A 24,872-nucleotide genomic window follows, 5' to 3' on the forward strand; every position below is an offset into this window, starting at 1 on the left:
TTTAAAAATCAGTGCCTTTTCTGTTGCCAGACTCTGGCCCACAAGTGTCCCATCTTCACCCCTCCTCACCTTCCCATCCGACCCTGTTATGGCCCCGCCCTGTGACCTTAATCCCTCCAAAGCTGGGGGAAGAGAGGGGGGCTGTGTGCAGATGGCTCTTCAACCTGGAAAGGAGGATGGCGGCATCTGAAGGCGGGAAAGGTGAGAGCAGGTTTCCACCCCTGCAGACCCTTGGAGCAAGCCTGGGCTCTGCTCCATCCTCAGCCCCTCTGACCCACCCACTGCCCACCAGGACCCCACCCCTGGAGAGCCTTTAGGGGACCAGAATCACATCATCCTGTTCCCATCCCAGCCAGCCCCAAACACAGCCTTAGATCCCAACTGAAACCCAACCGAATCCTGGCCCTGATCCCTATCCTAGCGCCCACCCCAACTTCAACTCCAGTGCCAGCCCCAAGCTTAATCCTAACACAAACTTTACCAACCAGAGGGCAAACCCCTGTTAGAATCCAAACCCCAACATGAATACAGACCTTACCATGAGCTCTAAAGTTACCGAAACTCAACCCCAACCCCTGGATATAAGCACTGTTAGTGAGTGGGTCTCTGACTTTCCAGAAAGAGTGCAGACCCATTTTTTTTTTTTGTGGTACGCGGGCCTCTCACCGCTGTGGCCTCTCCCGTTGCGGAGCACAGGCTCCGGACGCACAGGCCCAGCGGCCATGGCTCACGGGCGCAGCTGCTCCGTGGCATGTGGGATCTTCCTGGACCGGGGCACAAACCCGTGTCCCCTGCATCGGCAGGCGGACTCTCAACCACTGCGCCACCAGGGAAGCCCCAGACCCATTTTTAAGTACCAGAGAGAGAGAGAGAGAGAGAGAGAGAGAAAGAAAGAGAATACACACTTGATGGTGGTAGTAAGTTGTGAAGGCTTAGAGTCAGAGACTGCCTGGATTTGGCTCCCAATTCAGCTACTTCATCAAATCACTTAACCTCTCTTTTTGCATCAATTTCTCCGCCTGCAAAATGGGGATAATACTATGTGCCAGACACTCTTCTGAATGCTGAACTCATTTAATCCTCACAGCGACCCTATATTGTAGGTACTCTTACTGTCATCTCATTATACAGATAAGGAAATTGAGGCTCAGAGAGGTTACATAATTTGCTCAAGGCCACACACAGCTACCAAGTGGTAGAGTCAGGATTTAAACACAGATAGCTTGTTTCCTCCAAAGCTGGGTGTCTTAACCAGGCCAACCCACTGCCCCTTGGAGACTGAAACAAGGCCATGGGACTTGGGAATGGCTTTAGCTGAAAACCCCAGTGCAAAACTCAGATCCCACCCAAACTCAAGTTAAACCCTAACCTTGATCCTAATTCAAATTCCAAGTCATTCAAATATCCAGTCCTAACCCTAAATCATATCTCAAGAACACTTTACTCCCACCGGTATTTAAACCCAACCCAAACTCTACTACTCAAATTTAATCCTAAACTTGCTTCCAGCTATAAACTTAATCCTACCCCATGCCAATTCAAGCTCTACCCCCCAAATCTAACACCAAACCCTACTTCAATTAGAAACATAATCTCACCCTCACTCCCCTATAAACTCTCACTCTATCGTCAATCAATCAACTCCAATTCCAACTCTTATCCCCCAATCTTTAACTCGGGTACCCTCAACTTTCCCTAATTTTACATGCTCTTCTCTCCTTCCCTCAGACAGAGGGATAGGATCATGTAGGAGGCAGCCATGATTGCCCCAATACCCTGTCCCCCCCCCCACTCGGTCTCTCCACACAGACACCACCCCAGAGCCCAGTCCAGCCAACGGGACAGGCCCTGGGCCCGAATGGGGGCTGTGCCCTGGGCCCCCAGCATCAGGTGGTGAAATCGGCGGGGCATCCAGCCTGGGGACCCCTAAGCGAAGGACTCAGCACAGTAAGCACAAGACAGTGGCAGTGGCCAGTGCCCAGCGCTCACCCCGGGCACTCTTCTGCCTCACCCTGGCAAACCCCCTGCGGCGGTCCTGCATCAGCATCGTGGAATGGAAGCATCCTGGAAGGCCAGGGGCAGGGCTCAGGGGTGAAGGTCACCAGGGTACCAAGAGTCAAGGATTAAGCCAGGGCTGGAATGGAAGAGGGCTGAGGTCACCAGGGATCAAGGATTAAGAACTGGATTCAAGGGGGAGTTGAGAAAGGTGAAGGTCACCGGGGGGATCAAGAGTCAAAGACTAAATCTCAACAAGAGTTGAGGATGGCTAAGGTTTCCAGGGGGGTCAGAGTCAAGGCCTTGGTCAGGGCAGGGGCTGGGAATGTCAGAGCTGGTCACCTTAGGGTCAAGGGTCAGCATTGGGTGGGGAGGGCCCCAAGGGAATGTGGGGCTCTGAGACCACTCTGCCTGGGTCCTTAACTGTGTCCACCTGAGGCCCTTCGACATCCTCATCCTGCTGACCATCTTTGCCAACTGCGTGGCCCTTGGGGTCTACATCCCCTTCCCAGAGGATGACTCCAACACTGCCAACCACAACCTGGTGAGGCTAGCCCCGCCCCACCCCGCCTCCAGCTAGATACAGCCCCAGTAGAGCCACACCTCAAGCCTTCCAGCCAGGCCCCGCCCCTCTCTGACCCAAATGACCCTCTCCTGCCCAGCCCCACTCTCGGTCCCCGCTACGCTCCTCTTCCCCTACCCCCTGTCAAACAAACCCCACTCCCAAATAACTTCCCGATCTCCCGCCCCCTACCCCCGGCTCCGCCCCCAGGAGCAGGTGGAGTATGTATTCTTGGTGATTTTCACTGTGGAGACCGTGCTCAAGATCGTGGCCTACGGGCTGGTGCTCCACCCCAGCGCCTACATCCGCAATGGCTGGAACCTGCTCGACTTCATCATCGTCGTGGTCGGGTGCGCCTCTGCAAGGGATACCCCCAACCCTAGCTCAACTTCCCACCGCAGGCCCGCTAAATTCGGGGCTCGGGGAAGCGACTGCTTCAGACTGCCTCCATTCGGCAGCCAGAATCAGGAATATGCATTTCCACTTACAGGGACTTGTACTTTTCCGAGGAGAAGGGAGGGGGGAAGGGGGGGTCCGAACGCCTGACCCTCGCCTCCTTGTCCTGTGCTCCCCCATCAGGCTGTTCAGCGTGCTGCTCGAGCAGGGGCCCGGACGCCCGGGGGACGCCCCGCATACCGGAGGGAAGCCGGGGGGCTTCGATGTGAAGGCGTTGCGGGCGTTTCGGGTGCTGAGGCCACTGAGGCTGGTGTCCGGGGTCCCGAGTGAGTGGCTCGTCCCCCGGGCTTGGAGGTAGCGGAGGGGAGAGCGGGAGGGGAGCTGAGCTGACCCCGCCCCTACGTTGCCCACCCCTCGCTCCCCACAGGCCTGCACATAGTGCTCAATTCCATCATGAAGGCGCTGGTGCCGCTGCTGCATATCGCACTTCTTGTGCTCTTTGTCATCATCATTTACGCCATCATCGGACTCGAGCTGTTCCTCGGACGCATGCACAAAACCTGCTACTTCCTGGGATCTGGTCAGCAAGCCCACCCCACCCCACCCCCGGGACAGGATACGCCCCCTCCATTGGCTCCTAAGCCCCACCCTGTTCTCAAGGGGACACACGCAAACTCACAACACTTCGCCCCCAAGTTCAGGCTCCGCCCCCAGATAAACAAGTCTTACCCCGCCCCTCCCATATTCAAGACTCCGCCCTCAATTCCAGACTACAACCGCCCCCCTAGCTAATTGCTCCGCCCTATCACAAGTTTCCACTCACAGGTTAAGGCCCTATCCCACACTGAAGACTCCATTCTCCAGAACTGGTCCCAAATAGTCAGGCCTTTTTCATCCACACCCAAACCCCTCTTGGCCCCACCCTTCTTTCAAGAGAGCCTCCCATATTCACAAGACTGCTCCTAGGCTCACGCCTCACTGTTACTCACAAGATTCTGCCCCAAGGTTTACAGTCCCACTCCTCAGATCCCTGTGGTTGGGCTTCACAGCTTCCCAGGGGTTCAGAATTCTGACCCAACACAGTCAGAGGCTAAGGGTAGTCTTTGATTTAGAAAAATCTAGAACCCTGAGGCGAGCTTCCCAGGTAGGCGGGCGTCCAAGGTGGCAACGACTGTGGGTGGGCGTGCTTCGGGTTCCAGAGCTCCAGTCTTCCCACAGACGTAGAGGCGGAGGAGGACCCATCGCCCTGTGCGTCATCGGGATCGGGGCGTGCTTGTACGCTGAACCAGACCGAGTGCCGTGGACGCTGGGCAGGTCCCAACGGAGGCATCACCAACTTCGACAATTTCTTCTTCGCCATGCTGACAGTCTTCCAGTGCATCACCATGGAAGGCTGGACTGACGTGCTCTACTGGGTGAGGTGGACGGCGGGCACACAGTGCAGAAGCTGCACCTGCCTTTCCTCACCGAGCTCGGGCGGGAGTGTCCGCCTACCCTGAGGGATGCATGCCCCTTCTCTCTCCCTAGATGCAGGATGCCATGGGGTATGAGCTGCCCTGGGTGTATTTCGTGAGTCTTGTCATCTTTGGATCCTTCTTCGTCCTCAACCTTGTACTTGGTGTCCTGAGTGGGTGAGGAACCTAGACACCTACCCGGGCCTTCCTTCCTGCCCCTCAGCCCCTGTCCCTTTACTTTGTTCCTGGCAAACTGCTAGGCATCCTTCAAAACCCATTTAAAATACCCCTTCATTCATTCAATCAACATTGAGCATCTACTGTGTGTGAGGCACTGTTTCAGGAATGGAACACGAGACAAAAATCTCTGCCTTCCTGGATATTACATTCTGGTGGGGAGAGACAGACAATAGCAACATACACAATAAATGTGTGTGTGTACATACACACACACACATATGTGTAGTGTCTTATATGGAATATGTGCTATGGAAAGAAAGGAAGAGTTAAGATAGGAATGCCGAGATCTTGTAATTACAAATAAGGACAATCAGGACAGGCCTCCTTGAGATGGTGTTATCTGAGTAAAAGTGTGAAAGAGATTGAGCCATGTGGGTATCTGAGGAAAGAGTGTTCCAAGCAAAGGGAACAGCCAGTGCAAAGGCTCCAAAGCTAAAATGTGCTCAGCATATTCAAAGAACAGCAAGGGGGTCAGCGTGACTGGGAGGTGATGGCAAGGGGGCCAGGGTTGTTCCCCCACCTAACCCTCTATTCTCCTCCCTCAGAGAGTTCTCCAAGGAGAGGGAGAAGGCAAAAGCGCGAGGGGACTTCCAGAAGCTTCGAGAGAAGCAGCAGCTGGAGGAGGACCTGCGGGGCTACCTGGACTGGATCACACAGGCGGAGGAGCTGGACATGGAGGACCCCTCAGCTGATGGCAACTTTGGTTCTGTGGCTCAAGAGGGCCAGGCCAGCCACCGTAGGCAATCCCAACCTGGCCCATTCCCTGCTCCACGCATCCTCAGATGTGGGCTGCCCTCCTGAGATCCAGCCCCAGCCCGCAGCAACTCTAGGCCCCTGGGTCTTCCCTGGAGGTCCAGTGGTTAAGACTCCGTGCTTCCACTGCAGGGAGCACGGGTTCGATCCCTGGTCGGGGAACTAAGATCCCACATGCCATGCTGCGCAGCCAAAACAAAAACAAAAACAAAAAAAAACTCTAGGCCCAGCCTCCGGTTAGGACACAGAAGCCAGACTCAGATACCCTTCCCAGACTGCACCCAGAACAAAGACTCCAAATAACACACACACACACACACACACACACACACACACACACACACGCACGCGCGGCCCTAACCCCACCCCAGGCCGTGCTCCATCACTGTCCTCCATGTCCCCACAGGGCCGCAACTGGCAGAGCTGACCAATAGGAGACGAGGACGTCTGCACTGGTTCAGTCACTCCACCCACTCCACACACTCCACCAGCAGCCACGGTGGGGGTCCAGCAAGGTTGACAAGGGGGAGGAATGGGTAGGCAGAGGAGAAAGCCAAAGGCAGAACCCTGGGATCTTCATGTGCCGACCTCTTCTTCCACCCTGCGCACAGCCAGCCTCCCAGCCAGTGACACCGGTTCGATGGCAGAGACCCCAGGCGATGAGGAAGAGGAAGAGGGGGCTCTGGCCAGCTGTACACGCTGCCTGTGAGGGCCCCCAGCCCTTGACCCCTGACCCAGCCAGAACCCAGAACAGACCCTGACCCCAATCCTTACTTTAGCCTCCAACCTTGACCTCAGCCCCTGACCCTCGCTGCTGACTGCCGCTCAGCCCCTGACGATGCCTGCCTCCCATCCCCCTCTTTTCCAGAAACAAGATAATGAGAACCAGTGTCTGGTGAGTTGGAAAAGTTGTGTGACTGCTGGACCCCATGACTTTGTGAGCCCCACCTCCAAGCCCTCCAAGCCCCTCATGACCGCCGGGCTCCCCCACCTGAGCCCCCCAGAACAGGCTTAGGTAGGTGATCTCAGCCGGTGGGTTCCCCATCCCCACAGCCGCTGCCTCCGCCGAGCCAACCGGGGCCTTCGGGCGCGCTGCCGGCGGGCTGTGAAGTCCAATGCCTGCTACTGGGCCGTGCTGCTGCTCGTCTTCCTCAACACGCTGACCATCGCCTCGGAGCACCACGGGCAACCCATCTGGCTCACCCAGATCCAGGGTGCACCCCCCAGCCTGCCAGCCCTCTCCCCCAGCCCCCAATTCCTTCCACCCCAGAAGCTCCAATCCAGGATCTCTCGGGTGCCCCACACCCCCAGATACTGCCCTCCTACCCAAGTAAACGCAGAAACTTTAGCCTGTTCCATCCTACCTTGTAGCTTACACTTGTATAGCACTTGCTGTGTGTGTCAAGCTCTGTTCTCAGCACTTTACCTGTACTCACTCAATTTCTCTTCACTGCAACTTTAGGTGAATTAAGTACTAAGGTGCAGTAAGTGACTAATCCCAGGACTCAGCTAGTGAGTGACAAACCCAGGCAGCCTGGCTCCAAAGTCCAGGCTCTTAACACCACACTGTCTGGACAAGTTAAGCCCTCTGTGCCTCAATTTCCCCATCTACAAAATGGGAATAGTATTAGTATCCACTTCAGGGGGTGGCAGGGAGGATTAAATGAGTTAAAGTGAAAAATGCTTAGAACATTGCCTGGCCCACATAAAGCTAACACTTTACAAGTGTTAGCTCTTACTATTATTCACCCTAATCTCAGCCCCCAACCTGAATACTGAGTACACTTCTAATCCCAACCCTCAAACCAGCCCCAGTCCCAACTAAACACCAGATTCTAACTCTACCGTTGAATTGGAGTTTTTCTGTATTCATAGAGACTGACCGAAGCCCACACCCCAGCTCTGCCCCTCGCCCCAGCTCCAAGCCCCTCAAAACCTTGCCCACTGTGACCTACAAACTCACCTGATCCCTAGTCCTAACCACACCGCCGGCCTGTGCCTGGACGGATACCAACTACCCCAGATCGCCCCATGGCCCCTACCTCCCCACATTTCACCACAAAAAACTGACTAACCCAGTCACCCCTGCCCCTCTCCCCACAGAGTATGCCAACAAAGTGTTGCTCTGTCTGTTCACGGTGGAGATGCTTCTCAAGTTGTATGGTCTGGGGCCCTCTGTCTACGTCTCCTCCTTCTTCAACCGCTTTGACTGCTTCGTGGTCTGTGGGGGCATCCTGGAGACCACCCTGGTGGAGGTGGGCGCCATGCAGCCCCTGGGCATCTCGGTGCTCCGCTGTGTGCGTCTCCTCAGGATATTTAAGGTCACCAGGTGTGTGTGTGTGTGTGTGTGTGTCGGGGGAGAGGACGGGGGCCCCAAACACAGCCCCAACAGCCACCACCCCAGCTCCAATGATGACTATATCCTCATCACCATTCATTTATCAAATATCCATTGAGTGCCTACTGCATACAAGGTGCCCTTCCAGGCCCTAGGGAAACACCAGGAATCAAAGCAGACACAAGTTCCTGCCTTCCTGGAGATTAAAGTCCGCTGGGGAGGGTGTCTACTCCATTTCCATCCCCTTCCTCAGCCTCAACTTCAGCTAGAACATTATTCCCAACCCCATCTCCAAACTCAACTCCATACTCATCCCCGACCCAAACCCCATCCCCCACCCCCAACCATAACACCATCTCTAACCCCAACCACCAACCACTCATCATCCACAAGCTCATTTACAGCCCCATAACCCAAGCCCAAGCCCAAGCCCACCTCCAGCCTCATTCCTAGCTCCCAGCCTCATCCCCATCACTAGCCACAACCCCCACATCCCAAACTCATAACCATCAGCCTATCCCCAGTCCCAGCCCCAATCTCATCCCCATCCATCCTCTCCTCTATCCCAACCCTCAGCCACAGACTTATCCCCGACTCAGTCATCTACAGCTCCAAATATTCCCCAACCCCATCCCCAGCTACAATCCCTAACCCCAGGCCCAACCTGAAACCCAGTTTTAGCTTCACCAACTTCCATATACCCTCCATACTAACCTCATCTCCCCTAATGCCAACACCAACCCCGAATACAACCCTCCCCTTACTTCTTATTCTCACCTCACCCCAACTCCAAAATCACTTCCAACAATGACACAAAAGCTCATCTTAACCCAGTCCGCCCCAGTGCATCCCAAGCTGGAGCCCTGCCCCGGCTCCTGACTCACCACTGGACATGTCAACCCTTCCCCCTCCATCTCTGCTGCAGGCACTGGGCATCTCTAAGCAATTTAGTGGCGTCCCTGCTCAATTCAATGAAATCCATTGCATCCTTGCTGCTTCTCCTCTTCCTCTTTATCATCATCTTCTCCCTGCTTGGCATGCAGCTGTTTGGGGGCAAGTTCAACTTTGACCAGACACACACCAAGCGAAGCACCTTTGACACCTTCCCCCAGGCCCTCCTCACTGTCTTTCAGGTGAGACCTGGAGATTATGGGATGGGTGGGCAAAGCGGGGGGACCCAAGGTTGGGGAAAGGGTCCCAAGAGTTTCACGGTGACCTCCCACCCCCAGATCCTGACAGGTGAGGACTGGAATGTGGTCATGTATGATGGTATCATGGCCTATGGCGGCCCCTTCTTCCCAGGGATGCTGGTATGCGTGTACTTCATCATCCTCTTCATCTGCGGCAACTGTATCCTCAGAGCCTTGGGAGGCTGGATCGTGGCAGGGCTGGGGAAGGATAATGGGGACATGGGCACTCCATAGGCAGGCTGCTTCTCCATCCTTGTAGCCTGAGCTCACCCCAGACATCCTGTTGAACGTGTTTCTTGCCATTGCTGTGGACAACCTGGCCAGTGGAGATGCAGGCACTGACAAGGACAAGGGCAGGTGAGGTCTGGCTCTGCCTCCAAGACAGTCTCTCCCTAGGATCCCTGACTGGGACCCTCCCACACACATCCCACACCACCAGAGATGCCTTGGTCACTCTGGCAATCTCCATCTGCAGATCCAACCTTCCAGTCCTCATTCACTGAACATGCATTTATTGAGCACCTACTTTTTGCCAGGCCCTGTTCTAGATGCTAAAGAGACAGCAGGGGTCAAAGAAGACAGAGTCCTTGCTTTCATGGAGCTGACATTCTAGTTGGGGAAGGCAAGCAAAACAAACAAATTAATATATAATAATATAATTTACTTAAATATATGTTAATAATATGTAATGTAGAAAAAGAAAGCAGAGTAAGAGAATAGAGAGAAATGAAGATTGCTATTTTGGTTAGGGTAATCAAGGAAGGCCTCTATGAGAAGGTGACAGCTAAAGAGAGGCCTGAATGAAGTGGGGGAGTGAGCGCCATGCAAATATCTGGGGAAAGAGTGTTCAAGGCAGGGGGACAGCAAGTGCAAAGGTCTTGAGATGATAATATTCTTAGCACATTCAAAAAACACCATGGAGGGAATTCCCTGGCAGTCTAGTGGTTAGGACTCGGCTATTTCACTGCTTTCACCCGGGGCCCCGGGTTCGATACCTGGTCTGGGAACAAGGAGAGTGGTAGGAGGTGAGCTCAAATGGGGGGAATAGAAATGCCAGATGAAGGGCATTCTGGGCCATGGTGAGAACTTTGGGTTTTGCTCTGAGTGGTGGGAAGCCATGGGAGGGGTGTGAGCAGAGGAGGAGGAATGTATCAGATGTAGAATTTAACAGCATCCCTCCTGCTGCTGTGAGAATAGACTAAGGGGATGAGGGAGGAAGCAGGGAGGTTGTATGGGACCTGAGAAAGGTCTGTTCTGATTGCAATGACCCCCTCCCTTGGCCTTGCCTATCTGCTTCGATCCTTAACAGTCACCTCCTCCCCAATTTCCTCGCACAGGGAGAAGAACACTGAGGAAACTCCACAGGAGAATGGAGCACTGGTGAGTTAGAGGCCTGGGCACTGTCTACACCTCCCACTACCACCAATATCTGTCTATGCGTGTGTGTCTTTATCCCGCATCCTCTGCCTATTCATTCCTTCTTTATTGTGTCCCTCCCATGCCTCCCCTGTGTCCATCCCCCCATCATCGATGCCTACCCCATCATCAATGACCCCCATCTTCCTGTCCCCAGGTGCCTGGTGGGGAGAATGAGGAAGAGGAAGGTGCAAAAAATGAAGGAGCAGGCAAGTGGGAAAGACCAGGTGGAAGAGGTATGGGACCTTGGGGACAGCACCCAGGTGGAGCTCGTGACCCCTGAGACCCTCCTCTCTGGAGAGCAGCCTTCTCCAACATCATCTTAAAAATAATGGGCTTGGTGTGTGGCCAGGAACATTTGAGACGCTGAGATTAGAGAAGAGAAACAGACGTTTTGTTTTACTGCAGAACTTCTCAGAGCCTTTATTATAAATAGTATGTATATGACTGAAGATGGTAATGTGCGTTCAACACACATTTACTGAGCCCCTCCTGTGTCCCATGCACTGTTCTAAGTGCTGAGGACACAACAGTGAACAAAACAGTCTGAAATCCCTTCTCTGAGGAGCTGCCACTCTAGCAGGGAGATGAGAATTGACCACATGACAAGCACTGTTCTAGGTGCTTTACATACATTTTCTCAACTAATTCTCTCTCCTTTGATCTTCTTCTGCTGCCAGGCATGGAGGAAGAGGAGGAGGAGGAGGAGGAGGAAGAGGAGGAGGAGGAAGGGGGTGCAGGGCATGTGGAACTCCTGCAGGAAGTTGTACCCAAGGAGAAGGTGGTACCCATCCCTGAGGGCAGCGCCTTCTTCTGCCTCAGCCAAACCAACCCGTGAGTGCTGCGAGTGTACAGGGAGTTGGGGCAGGAGGGGCTGGGGCAGGGGGAGGACCAGGGAGCAGCCAAGGCTGGGGGGGGGGGGGCGTGCACGGCCTTATGCAACAGGGCCCATGCTGTGTCTCTCGGGCTCCCCCAATCAACTCTGCGGTCCTGTGTTCTGACCATGGACCATTCCCCACTCCCCAGGCTGAGGAAGGCCTGCCACACCCTCATCCACCATCACGTCTTCACCAATCTTATCCTGGTGTTCATCATCCTCAGCAGTGTGTCCCTGGCAGCTGAGGACCCCATCCGAGCCCACTCCTTCCGCAACCACGTGAGCCTTGGGCTGGGGACTCAGGGGACACTCCCAAGGGTGTCCTACTGGGCACAAGCTGGGGCCAGGGTGGAGGCAAGGAGAAGACCCCTAGCTGGGCAGAGAGAGAGGAGCAATAATGGCAGCTGCAGCAGTGCCAGCCTTTATTATGAGTGCAACACACTTGGGGAAGCACCAGGGAGGTGATCAGTGTTTGGCAGAGGAGGGAGCTGTGCTCAGAGGTTGAGCAGCCCAAGGGCGCCCATGTAGCTGAGTAGAGGCAGAGGAACCCAAATCTGAACCCTTGTCTTTCTGGTGGCCAAGGCTTTTGCCTTGTAGAAAAGTCCTTGATGATGATGATGATGGGAGAGAGAAAGAGAGGGAGGGGAGGAGAGAGGGAGGGAGGGACAGCAAAACTTACTGAGAGATACACACAGCTAGGATCCCCCTCAGCCATGACTCGGTGGCTCCCCCTCTTTCTTGCCCCCCAGATTCTGGGGTACTTCGATTATGCCTTCACCTCCATTTTCACTGTGGAGATTCTACTAAAGGTGACTAATGGACCCCCCATCATACCCCCAGTTACCCCAACCTACTCCCCATCCATCTCTGCAGCCCATCTCTCCTGCTTCCATCCCCAACTCCCCTCTCTTCCCTGGATCTGGGGTCTAACTATCCTGATGGCCCCCTACTCCCCAGATGACAGTGTTTGGGGCTTTCCTGCACCGTGGCTCCTTCTGCCGTAGCTGGTTCAATCTGTTGGATCTGCTGGTGGTCAGCGTGTCCCTCATCTCCTTTGGCATCCAGTGAGTGACACCTGCCTACCCCATTCCTCCAAGAGCCAAGGCCAGGCCTGGGCCATGGCCTGAGGACTGCCCCCTCCTCAGCTCCAGTGCCATCTCGGTGGTGAAGATTCTTCGAGTACTCCGAGTACTACGGCCCCTCCGAGCCATCAACAGGGCCAAAGGACTCAAGGTAATCCCATCCCACCCAAATCCATGGGACCCAGACCCTGCCCCGCCCCTGGGGCCAGGATCACTGATCCGACTGACCATTTGCAGTGATGCATGACCACACAGCCTGGCCACAATGTGTAACCACACGGCCCTGACCACTGGCCATGTGGCCTCATCCATGTTCCTTACAAGTGACCATCCATTCCTTACCAAAGGCCACGTTTCTGTGATCCAAGTTCCTGACATGTGGCCACATACCCCTGTCTGGCAAACACATTTCCCGTTGGTACCCACACATCCTTCACCCAAGACCACATGTTCCTGACCCAAGTCCCTGAGCTCCATCCATGCCCAGAGTCCTTGCCCTGTGGCCACCGTGGCCTGCGGTGTCCATGAGCCATATCTGTGGGTGTCTGCAGCACGTGGTGCAGTGTGTGTTCGTGGCCATCCGGACCATCGGGAATATCATGATTGTGACCACGCTCCTGCAATTCATGTTCGCCTGCATTGGCGTGCAGCTCTTCAAGGTGGGAGGAAACACTGGAGGGAGGCCCAGGCATGAATCAAGGCACGGGGCCGGGGGATGAAGGGTGAATCTACTTGACAAATATCCTCTCTGCAGGGGAAATTCTACAGTTGCACTGATGAGGCCAAACACACACCCCAAGAATGCAAGTGAGTGCCTGAAACCCTGCCCTCCATGGAGCCCAGGACCCTCTTAAAGTCCAAAGAGGCCCCTAGATCTCACCCAGGCCTCTAAAACCCCTAGATCTTCCTCCAAAGAACTGCAGAGACCCCCCAGATTTTATCAAGGCCCCCAAGACCCCAGAATTCCTCAAGACCCAAAGATACATCCCGAGAATTCTCCCAAGAACGGCAAAAGCCCTCAGACATCACCAGTCCTTAAGAGGCCCCCCCCCAATAACCGCCCAAAACCCCTCTCCACATTCCCCAGAGTTACCTACATTCCACTCCAGAATCCCAACCATCCCCAAACACCCGACCCCCACCACCAAGTCCCCAGCTTCCGTCTTGAGACTCCTACAGAGGGTAATAGTTCGCTGAAATGGTTCGCTGAACCATTCTTGGTTCAAATTCGTCTCATGAGACTTGGTTACATTCCTTAACCTTGATGAGTCCCACTTTCCTCAACTGAAAAATGGGGATAAAAAGAGTGTGGATTTCACAAGGTTGTTGTGAGGAGCAAATGAGTTACTACAAAGAGAATGTACTACAATGTAAAGTTAGTACATGTAAAGCCTAGCACAGTGCCTGGCATATACTTAGTGCTGATAAATGTTGGCTGTTATTTGTATTGCTTTTTCCTGGATGGCAATGATGGTGATAATAATGTTGCTGACAGCTAACGTATACGGCCCCAACAATATGCCAGACACTGTTCTCATTGATTAACAAAATTAATCCTTGTAACAAGCCAGGAAATACGTTCTGTCATTATCCTTATGTCATAAATGGGGAAAACTGAAGCACAGAGGTTAAATGCCCAAGGTCACCCAGCCAGTAAATGGAAGGGCAGGATTGGAACCCAGGCTATCCAGCTCCACCACTATGCCCTGCTGCCTCCGTACTGGAGACACCAGTCCCCATTCCACAGCTCCCTACCCCTCCTCACCCACCCAGCATGTCTGCAACATCCACAGGGGCTCCTTCCTGGTCTACCCCGATGGAGATGTGTCAAGGCCCCTGGTCCGGGAGCGGCTCTGGGTCAACAGTGATTTCAACTTTGACAATGTCCTTTCAGCCATGATGGCCCTGTTCACTGTCTCCACCTTCGAAGGCTGGCCTGCGTGAGGGGCAGGGCCCCAGGGATGGGCAGGGGACTGGGCAAGAGTCTTTAGGGGATTGGCTTTGGATATCCTGGGGATGGGTGGAAGGGTAACTTGGGATGTGAAGAAGGTCTCTGGAGAGTGGATAGGGTTTTCTGGGGACTGGTGGGTGTATCAGATGACTAGGTGGGGATCTCCCAGAAGTTGGCCGGGGGTGCTTAGGGGACCTGGGTGAGGGGGCCTCCAAGAATTGGGTTAGAGAGGTCTCTGAGGCACTAGGTGGAAGTCTAGAGAGGACTGCATGGGATTTAGTGGGGGTACCAGGTAGAGGTCTGGGGGGACTGGGTGGAGGTCTTGGAGGAGATGGAGCTGGAGATTCAGGGGTTTCCAGATAGCTGCACAAGTCTTTGGGAGTACTAGGTGGGGGGGGCGAGGGAGCAAGGAATTCAAGTTGATAGGACAGGGGACTTAGAGATCTTTGGGGGCTTGTTGGGGAGTTCTGGGGATCTGCATGGGGATCCTCAGATGGCTGGAGGAGAACTGGGAGTCTGTGGGAACTTAAGGGATTTGGGGGTCTTGGAGGGCCTGCATGGGGATTCTCAGGAAGGTTGGATGGGGATCTCTAGATCTCTGGAGGGCTGGGCTTTGGGAGTCTTTGAGGGCCGGGTGTGTAGGTCTCAGATAGTTAGGTCAGGGGATTTGGGGATCTTTGGGGATATTCTGGGGTGCCTAAGGTGTCTGGGGACAGGTCTGAGGTGTCTGGGATATCCCTTTACTTGCCTCCACTGGCTCCCCAGGCTGCTATATAAGGCCATCGATGCAAACGCAGAGAACAAGGGCCCCATCTATAATTACCACGTGGAGATCTCAGTGTTCTTCATTGTCTACATCATCATCATTGCATTCTTCATGATGAACATCTTTGTGGGCTTCGTCATCATCACCTTCCGTGCCCAGGGCGAGCAGGAGTACCAAGACTGTGAGCTGGACAAGAACCAGGTGACCTCCGACCCCTGATCCACCAACCCCCCACCCCCACCCCAATTCCTTGCCTCGGGACCCCACTGCTCACTCATGCCTTGCACCTATATGCAGCGCCAGTGTGTGGAGTATGCCCTCAAGGCCCAGCCACTCCGCCGCTATATCCCCAAGAACCCGAATCAGTATCGGGTGTGGGCCACTGTGAACTCTGCTGCCTTCGAGTATCTCATGTTCCTGCTCATCCTGCTCAACACGGTTGCTCTAGCCATGCAGGTCTGAGCTCCCCACCCTGATCCCGCCAGACACCTGACCCTATTCTGTCTGCACAAATCCTTGAGAACTGTCAGGAATGCTTTAGGCTGCAAGTAACAAAATCCCCAACTGACAGAGACTTAAGCTTTAAAGATATGTGCCACATATATTCAAATCAAAGGCCGATAATCATAAGTTGTATCCTGATTTCAGAGATGTGAGAATGTGGGAAAAATGGCAGATGGCAAATGTAAGTTGTCATTGACTGTGAAATGCACCCCAATTTCAGAGATTCTAAACTGTGAAAAGATGTGTATCCTTGGAGTCAATGAATTATGATAGTTACCTCACATAGCAAGCAGTGCAGAGGTAGGCTGTTTGCTCATTGCTCATCAGGGACCCAGGCTCTGTCTTTCTGCTCCACTATTCTTAGTAAGTTGGCGTTCATTCTCATGATTGTTGCTTCATGGTCACAAGTTGGCTGCCACAGTTCCAGATATCAAAACCACACTCAGAGAAGGAAAAAGGAAGGAAGCTTGCACCAAGGGACTCTCCTCACTCGACCCTTTTATTGGAAATCAAAAATATTTTTCACAGAAGCTACCCAAGCAGCAGCAAGCTTATGTTTCTGTCAGAACTAGCTGCAAGGAAAGCTAGGAAATCAAGGGCTGGGCTTTCCAATATCCATAATGGGAGGCGGACAGTGTGAGAGGTTTGGCCAACACATAGTGCTACCACATCCCCAGACTTACCTCAGTCCAAGACAGAGAATATTTGGTTGGGGTGGGGGGGGGGAATCTCTGCCTCAGGCTATGTCCCCACATCTGATTTTCTCCCCCAGCACTATGAGCAGACTGCTCCCTTCAACTATGTTATGGACATCCTCAACATGGTTTTCACTGGCCTCTTCACTGTTGAGATGGTGCTCAAAATCATCGCCTTCAAACCCAAGGTACCCCCAAGGCCTAGACCCATTCCTTAGGGTGGAACTCACTGCATAGCTCTCAGGGGGGCAGCAACCAGGGAGTCATGAGACTAGGGAGGAAGAGGGATCTAGATGCAGCCTTATCATGTGATCCAGCCTACACCCTGCCTCCCCAATGCCCCCAACCACTACTAGCCCCATACCCTAGCTTGTTAGCTCTGAGAAGACAGGGCACTGCTTTCCTCCTGTCTACAGCATTACTTTACCGATGCCTGGAACACGTTTGATGCTCTTATTGTGGTGGGCAGCGTAGTGGACATTGCCGTCACTGAAGTCAACGTGAGGACTGGCTCTCCACTAACCCACTCACCCCCTGCCAACCTTCCCTCACCTCAACCCCAGGGCTTTCTTTCACATGGGGAGGTGGTTCCCACTCACATCCACCCCACTCCTGGAGACTCAGAGCTCCTCCCTCTAGCTCTATCTCTTGAGTCCCTATTGGGTTCAGCCAAAGCCCCCTTCTACCAGCTCCCGCTCATTCATTTGCAAGCTATCCTCTGGCTCCAGCATCTCCTAAAATGACTCTCCTGTTATTTCTATTATTTTCTTCATTGCCTCATTGCCCCCTCCATTGGTCCCATCATCTCCACCAACTCCTGCTTTGACTCCATCATCTCCTCTGATTCCTTCATTGGCTCCATTTCCTCCACCGATACCATCGTCTCTGACACTGGGTCTTTCACGGTTCTGTCATCACCACTGACTGCACGGTTGGCTCCATCATCTCTTTCACTGGGTACTACATGGTCCTCCATTGACAATGCTGCTGGGTCCATATCTCCATCACTGGCTTCTCCATTGGATCCTCCATCGGTTCTCTCATCTCCATGAAACCACCGGCTTCATCATTTCCTCCATTGGCTCCAATATCTCTCCTCCACCATCTCCTGTGCCCTCTCCTCTACCTTTCACCCTCATTACCAACTTTTCCTTCAACCATCCTGATCCATTACCACGTAACCTTCCTTATCATCCCTTGGATAATAACTCTACCATCCATTATCCCCCATATCTCCTCCATCATTTCTCTCCTGTTCATTGGCCCTGTGATCTCATCATCTCCTCCATCACCTCTGTTTTGGCAATATCTCCGCGCAGAATGGTGGCCATCTTGGCGAGGTAGCCCCCCACCCCACCTCACAACAGGGACTCTCTGCCTCTCTCTTCACCAACCCTCCTTTCCTTTCTTCCCAAAAGTCCTTAGAAATGCTCCCTGACCACCCTGGGGCCTGGGTTCTGAGGGATTTGGAGGCTGGGAGGGCCAAAGCATGAGACAGGGAGGTGGCTGGGGCAAATGTGGACTGAGCATACCCACCACACGCCCAACCCCAGAGCTCTGAGGACAGTTCCCGCATTTCGATCACTTTCTTTCGCCTCTTCCGAGTCATGCGGCTGGTCAAGCTTCTCAGTAAGGGTGAAGGGATTCGCACATTACTCTGGACATTCATCAAGTCCTTCCAGGTAACTTCCCCACTCCTTTGTTCACCCCTCATCCCCACTTCACACCCTCAGCTTGTCCTTTTACTGCCCCCAGAACTACACCTTCCAGCATGCCATACCCATGTGCAGCTTACCATTTCCAGTATTCTCTCTTTTGTGGGCTCTCAATTCCCAACACGTCTTGGCCTCACTGACCTTACTCTATTGTATTTAATACTGTGTCCGTATTTGGGAGACCCTGGCAGTCATGGGCACTTTGGGGATGGACCACATCTCTCAGCAGGCCCCAGCTTGAGTGCATTCTGGGGCTTAACAGTTCTCTGCCTGGACCTGAGTATCTATCCTCCTCTCCACCCCCATAGGCCTTGCCCTATGTGGCTCTTCTCATCGCAATGATATTCTTCATTTACGCAGTCATTGGGATGCAGGCAAGTGAGAACCCTGGGGAGCATCCCTCAGGCACTCCTCTGTTGAGGGGGGTTAGATAGGAATGAGCCCAAAGTGGGGGTAGAAAGACAGACAAGCTGCACCACCCTGAGTCAGTCCATACACCTGTGAAATGGGATCAGCAGTGCCTGCTTGTCAGGGTTATAAGGATCCTTTGGGTATTAGGTGTTGTGAAATGGATGGGAACCTGTAGGGGCACGGAGTCACCCCTCTGACACAGCCCCTGTATGCCCACAGATTTTCGGCAAGGTGGCTCTTCAGGATGGCACACAGATCAACCGAAACAACAACTTCCAGACCTTTCCACAGGCTGTGCTGCTTTTGTTCAGGTGACACACACACCCTCTCCCCTGCTGCTTTGATCTCCAGCATGCTTTTGGGTACCCACACATCCTCTCTGGGCCCCAGACTGCCTGAGCTATGGAAGTAACAGGGCAGCACGGGGCTCCATATTGCCTGAGACCTTTCCTGGCTGTGTTCTAAAGAATCTTTTAGAATATTCTAGCCTCAGCCATCCTTTTTCTGGCTGCAAGACGTGTACCTTTCATAGGCCTCAGCACCCCCTCTGTAAAATGCAAACATGATCGTCATCAACATGGCCACACCAGCTTTTAAAATATTGAAACGCTGTTTTTACCAGATGTAGCCCCTGGTAAGAAATAGGTCATATCCTCACCCCTCTGGCCCCCACAGCGGCCCTTGTCATGACTTCATAGCCTCCCCCCAAGATGGCACCACTGTGTGACCCGCAGGTGTGCTACTGGTGAGGCATGGCAGGAGATAATGCTTGCCAGCCTTCCTGGGAGCCGGTGTGACCCTGAGTCTGACTTCGGCCCTGGTGAGGAGTTTAGCTGTGGTAGCAATTTTGCCATAGCCTATTTTATCAGCTTCTTCATGCTCTGTGCATTCCTGGTAAGGACCAATCCCCACAACCACCACTACTGCCCCGGGGGCTGGTCCTGATGGGGATGAGGTGGGGAGCCCAGATCTTCAGAGAGGGTGAAAGGGCTGGCCTGACGACAAGATTAACCCGGGGACTCATGACCCAGTGACCATAGAAGCTTACCTCCGCCTCCCACCAAACCCCCCATACTCTTCTCTGCCCTTCACCTAACCTCTCCTACTCACTGGCCCACAGATCATAAATCTCTTTGTGGCTGTGATCATGGACAACTTTGATTATCTAACCAGAGATTGGTCCATCCTGGGCCCCCATCACCTCGATGAATTCAAGAGGATCTGGTCTGAATATGACCCTGGGGCCAAGTATGCCCTCTGACCCCATACCTGGGATACCAGAGGACAGTGCACTGCCTCACAGTCCTCCAACTCTGGAACCTCTGACCTATGCCTCCCATTACCCAGGCAGTAGATGCCCCAAGGTTCCCACTGCCCCTGTCCTCTGCCTTTTCCCCTCCCCCACTGACTGCCCTCCAGTTCTTCCCTGGCAGACTATGGGGTGTTGGTGGGGCGAGGGAGTGATGAGCTGGTAGGGCCTTGAGTAAGGACCAGAGGGGGTGTCTCCAACCCAGTAGTGCCTCTCTTCTACCCCCACCTTCCCCAGAGGCCGCATCAAGCACCTGGATGTGGTTGCCCTGCTGAGACGCATCCAGCCACCCCTGGGATTCGGGAAGCTGTGCCCACACCGAGTGGCCTGCAAGGTCTGTGCACCTGCCCACCACTGCCTCTGAGAGGACTGTCACCACACAGCAGGGGTGGGCAGGGACCCTGCCTTGGGTGGGGAGGGGGTGTTTGGTGGCATCCTCAAAGGTTTCTGCCCTTGGGCATCACATGCCTGCATCCCTGGCATTTGCCCAAAATGGGTTCCATGTCCCTGGTGTGCACAGAGACTTGTGGCGATGAACATGCCTCTCAACTCAGATGGGACAGTGACATTCAATGCCACACTCTTTGCCCTCGTTCGGACATCCCTGAAGATTAAGACAGAAGGTGTGTGGGGAGGAGGGGGAGGGGCAGGAATGGGAGGGTCCCTGGGGAAGGTGCAAGGAGCAAACTAATTGAGAGATGGGCCCCACTCTTAGCTCTGAACCTCAAAATAGGTGACTTTGCCTTCTCCAGGCTTGTTTTCCCACCTGTCCAACGGGGGCGGTGTTTGGCTGAGGTAGAAGTTTGTGACGCGCCCTCCAACAGTGAAGGAGTGGCTGTGAAAGCCTCTTCCTATTGGCTCATGCCCCACATCCTCTCCCCATGCAGGGAACCTGGAGCAAGCCAATCAGGAGCTGCGGATTGTCATCAAAAAGATCTGGAAGCGGATGAAGCAGAAGCTGCTAGATGAGGTCATCCCCCCAGCTGACGGTGAGCTAGCTCCACCCCAATTCCTTAAGCCTGCCTCTGAATGTCAACGATTGCTCACCACCACCAAACCATCACTGGCTGGAGAGGGAGGGGTGCAGGGGGAGAGTCCAAGCTTTGATGTGGGGGTGTGGGGAGCAGAGGACTCCTGTGTGACCTTGCCTCCTCTCCCTTGCTTCCAGAGGAAGAAGTTACCGTGGGCAAATTCTACGCCACATTTCTGATCCAGGACTATTTCCGCAAATTCCGGCGGAGGAAAGAAAAGGGGCTACTAGGGGCCGAGGCCCCCCCAAGCACCTCCTCTGCCCTTCAGGTCTTGGGAGCAGGGCCTGAGCTGGGGGGCGGGTATGTGGGAGCTCTGTGGCTGAGGCTGACTGCCTTCTTGATCTCATGGAACCCATGTCACAGATGAGGAAACTGACCCAGGACCCACAGAAGGTCAGGGGTGACTGTGGGGCTCCTTCCCCCACCCCACACTCCTGCTCAGGGACAGGGAAGTTTAGACCCTGAGCTACCCACTTCCCTGTTTTCCCACCCCCACAGGCTGGTCTGAGGAGCCTGCAAGACTTGGGTCCTGAGATGCGGCAGGCCCTCACCTGTGACACAGATGAGGAGGAGGAGGAAGAGGGGCAGGAGGGAGAGGAGGAGGAAGATGAGAAGGAACCGGAAACGTACAAAGTAAGGACAATAAGCTTTCACTCCCCCAGGAACTCTTGATTGTAAAATACTCCCTCAACCCCCCGAGTGATTTCCATACTGCGTCTGGGAGGAAGTCCCCCAGAGAAGACCCCCTGCAATAGACAAATGTTTTTTTGGTACCTACCACCCACTGTTGGAGGGCAAGAGCCAGATTTGGCCCCTGGGGAGCTCACTGGAGACACACTATTTGACCAAGTGACTTAGTTATAACCTGGATGCAATGCTCAATCCTGTGATTTCCACAGGCCCCAGTGGGCTCCCAGCCCCCATCTCGCCGGAGCTCTGTGATTTCTGTGTCTCTGCCTGCCTGGGACAAACCACCAGATTCACTTTCCCTTGGGCCCAGTGACGACGATGGGGGTGCTCCCAACTCCAGACAGTCCAGTGTGCCCCAGGCTGGGTCCCACGCCCACAGGTATGGCCAAAGGTCTGCAGGAAGATTGTGAGGGAAGGCAGGGACTAGCCACTTTATGAGGGTACTTCAGGGGGCAGAGGGTTTTTCCAGTGAGACAAACATCTATTAAAAGAAAGCCCATGTCTCCTTTAAAGTGATGACAGGTTAATTTTATGTTATGTGAATTTTCCCAGTTAAAAATGTCTAGTGTTTCTGTAGAAGGTAGGACATGAAATGAGAAGGGACCGGGCCCAGGGCCACACTGGGGGTAGCTGGTCTGCCTAACTTGCCTCACTTTCCCCAGGAGAAGCTCTGGGGTTCTCATTTTCACCATTCCGGAAGAAGGAAGTTCTCAGTCCAAGGCAACCAAAGGGCAAGAGAAGCAGGATGAACGAGAGGAAGTCCCCAGCCAGCACTCTGGCCACGACACGTAGGATGAGCCCATGAGCCACGTGCGAGAGGGACGGCACCCCATCGCGCATGCCCAGGCTTGAGCTCACCCCAGCCCTCCCTCCCAAACAGGCTCTCCTACCTAGATGAGCAGGCAGGGACTCCCCCACGCCCCATCCTTTTGCCACCTCACAGACCCCAGAGATACGTGGATGGCCACCAAGCACCACGCCGCCGTCTGCTGCCCCCAACACCTGCAGGTGAGAGTGGACATGGGTCCTGGGGGGCCCCATGGGCCATAAGGGCAGAGGGCTGGGGAGGCACTGACATTCCTCTTTGCCCCTGGTACCCCCCACACCCCCAGGCCGGAAGCCTTCCTTCACCATCCAGTGTCTGCGGCGCCAGGGCAGTTGTGAAGATTTACCCATCCCAGGCACCTATCATCGTGGGCGCAACTCAGGGCCCAGCAGGGCACAGGTGAGGTGGGGGAGGGGGGCTGAGGCCCGGAGGGGTGGGGGGCAGCCTAGGCTGAATTTGTCAAACACACTACATATCGGGCCCTTCTGAAGAAGGGGGCACATGTGAATTCACACAGTCCTCACTGTGCCTGTGAGGTGGGTACTGTTACTAGCCCCAGTGTACAGATGAGGAAACTGAGGCCCAGAGAGGCTTACTCAAGATCTCACAGTTAGTAAGTGGCAAAGCTGAGATTTAAACCCAGGCCTTCTATGCTCTGAAATAAACCCAAGGCTGATGTATACCCATTCAATTTGACTCCAGTTGTGTTTGGGGGGTAAGAGGTAGGCACAGGAGTGATTCCTAGATCCTCATGCCCTACCCATCAACCACTATGCTCCTGATGTTTATTCTGGTCCAGGGTTCCTGGGCAACCCCTCCTCAGCGGGGCCGGCTCCTATACGCCCCACTGTTGTTGGTGGAGGAGGGTGCAGCAGGGGACGGATACCTCGGCAAATCCAGCAGTCCACTGCGCACCTTCACCTGTCTGCACGTGCCTGGAACCCACTCAGACCCCACGTATGGCAAAAGGGGCAGTGCTGACAGCCTGGTGGAGGCTGTGAGTCCAGAAGGGGAGGGGGCCGGAGGGATGGGAGAGAAGGGGAGAAGGTGGGAGCTTGGGAAGGAGGGTCCCCAGTCTCTGTGTTGTGTATGTAGCTATCCCTTTGCTCTGTGACTTCTGCTCAGCAAGATGTGTGCCCCACTGTCCCCCACTGACTTCCCTGCGTGCCCTCACGGGTTCATCACTCTTCCACACCAACCCCTCTGTGCACACTGCTCCGACTCCATGCTGTGCCCTCTGTCAACACTGATCCCATCTGTGCCCCCAGGTGCTCATCTCCGAGGGCCTGGGCCTGTTTGCCCGAGACCCGCGCTTCGTGGCCCTGGCCAAGCGGGAGATTGCAGATGCATGTCGCCTGACACTGGACGAGATGGACAGTGCCGCCAGTGACCTGCTGGCACAGGGGACCAGCTCACTTTATAGTGACGAGGAGTCCATCCTCTCCCGCTTTGATGAGGAGGACCTGGGAGACGAGATGGCCTGCGTCCATGCCCTCTGAATTCCCATCCCTCCCCCACTGCTCAATAAACCTCCTGCCCTCCCTTCCTCAGAAGGAGACCGGCATGGACCACACCCCTGGATTTTGGTGTCTTTGCACTGGAGGCCTGGGGCTGCCCAGCGGTCCTCATCTATCCATCCCCTGTTTCAGCCCTGAGCCACTGCCCACACGCGGGTATTTCCAGAAACCAGGACAGCCGGGCCTGATTATTCAGCGTCAGGGAAGGAAGGAGGAGGAGGGGAGGCGGAAGAGGCAGCAGCCAAAAAAAGCTGGAGACAGAGTGGAGGTGGTGGGGGAAGGGAGGTTTCTGGACAGATGGAGGAAAGTGGAGAGAGTGAGGATGTGTGAGGGCTCGGATGAGGGGTGGGGGAAAGTCAGAGATTCCACAAGGGGTCAGGCAGATCAGACTGGGGCAGGACAGATGGATCGAAAGGAAAGGATAAGGAAACCTCCAGGAGAGTCCTGCCAGTAGAAAGGCCTGGAGGTTAGAACTGTGATGTATCTTAGGCAGAGGGGTCCTCTGACAGCACGAGGAAGGGAGGCTAAATTGCGCTCACCCCACCTCCCCGCTTCTGCTTGTGAAAAAAGAAATCTAGGACTTCCCTGGTGGTCCAGTGGTTAAGATTCCATGCATCCACTGCGGGGGCACCGTTCCATCCCTGGTCGGGGGAACTAAGATCCCGCATGCCTCCAGGTGTGGCCAGAAAAAATAAATAAATAAAGAGAAAAAGGAAATTTAAATTCATTCGTAAAAACATGGGTGACAGCAAAGGGCGAGGCTCCTAGCCTGGGGCAACCCACTCAGGGCTTACCTGGCTCTCCTGAGACTAGCTAATAGTACCCCACTCCCAGATCCCAGAGCTCCTCTCTGTTTCTTGCCCTACTTTTAGTCATTGCCCAACCTTTGGCGTCTCATTCATTCAGTGAAGGTTTATCGGGCATTTATTTTGTGCCAGGCACTGTTCTGGGTTTCCCTCAGCACAAACTGAGCTGGCTTAGACATGTGACGGCGGTTGTCCAAAGTGGTAGTCATCCTCACTCCAAAGGAATCGGAGGTGGTGTTAGAAGTGACACCGGATGCGGCCACCCCTGGGGACGGTCTGACCTAGGGTCTCCTCCCAGCTCTCAGAGCAGGGGTTTCTCATTTGTCTAATTTGTGTCAATGGAACCAG

At 54.3% G+C, this 24,872-nt stretch overlaps 1 protein-coding gene across 3 annotated transcripts; it reads left to right on the top strand.

The window, feature by feature from the left end:
* Positions 1-176: 176 nt before the first annotated feature.
* CACNA1F (calcium voltage-gated channel subunit alpha1 F) lies at positions 177-23,759 on the top strand. Of its 3 annotated transcripts, none has more exons than XM_060001972.1 (48): positions 177-251; positions 1,963-1,967; positions 2,434-2,539; positions 2,768-2,907; positions 3,137-3,279; positions 3,381-3,533; positions 4,172-4,368; positions 4,481-4,584; positions 5,193-5,383; positions 5,807-5,899; positions 6,012-6,105; positions 6,269-6,295; positions 6,454-6,614; positions 7,504-7,729; positions 8,664-8,871; positions 8,968-9,088; positions 9,204-9,285; positions 10,266-10,308; positions 10,502-10,553; positions 11,025-11,178; positions 11,371-11,500; positions 11,971-12,030; positions 12,179-12,285; positions 12,367-12,454; positions 12,855-12,962; positions 13,058-13,110; positions 14,097-14,243; positions 15,020-15,221; positions 15,318-15,476; positions 16,297-16,407; positions 16,636-16,719; positions 17,539-17,559; positions 17,773-17,901; positions 18,243-18,308; positions 18,565-18,656; positions 19,080-19,239; positions 19,466-19,593; positions 19,892-19,988; positions 20,175-20,277; positions 20,542-20,643; positions 20,823-20,953; positions 21,184-21,318; positions 21,585-21,754; positions 22,038-22,145; positions 22,256-22,383; positions 22,488-22,600; positions 23,001-23,198; positions 23,470-23,759. In XM_060001972.1, exons 1-48 carry the CDS (start codon positions 177-179, stop codon positions 23,698-23,700), a joined length of 5,736 nt encoding a protein of 1,911 aa, XP_059857955.1. In that variant the 3' UTR covers positions 23,701-23,759. The 3 variants fall into 3 exon arrangements, with proteins under 3 accessions (XP_059857955.1, XP_059857953.1, XP_059857954.1); XM_060001970.1 differs by having other exon boundaries at positions 177-201; positions 1,810-2,059; XM_060001971.1 differs by having other exon boundaries at positions 177-201; positions 1,810-2,059; positions 5,193-5,350.
* Positions 23,760-24,872: the final 1,113 nt, after the last annotated feature.

This window comes from Delphinus delphis, chromosome X (genome assembly GCF_949987515.2).
Source record: "Delphinus delphis chromosome X, mDelDel1.2, whole genome shotgun sequence".
In the NCBI taxonomy this organism is placed as follows: Eukaryota; Metazoa; Chordata; class Mammalia; order Artiodactyla; family Delphinidae; genus Delphinus; species Delphinus delphis.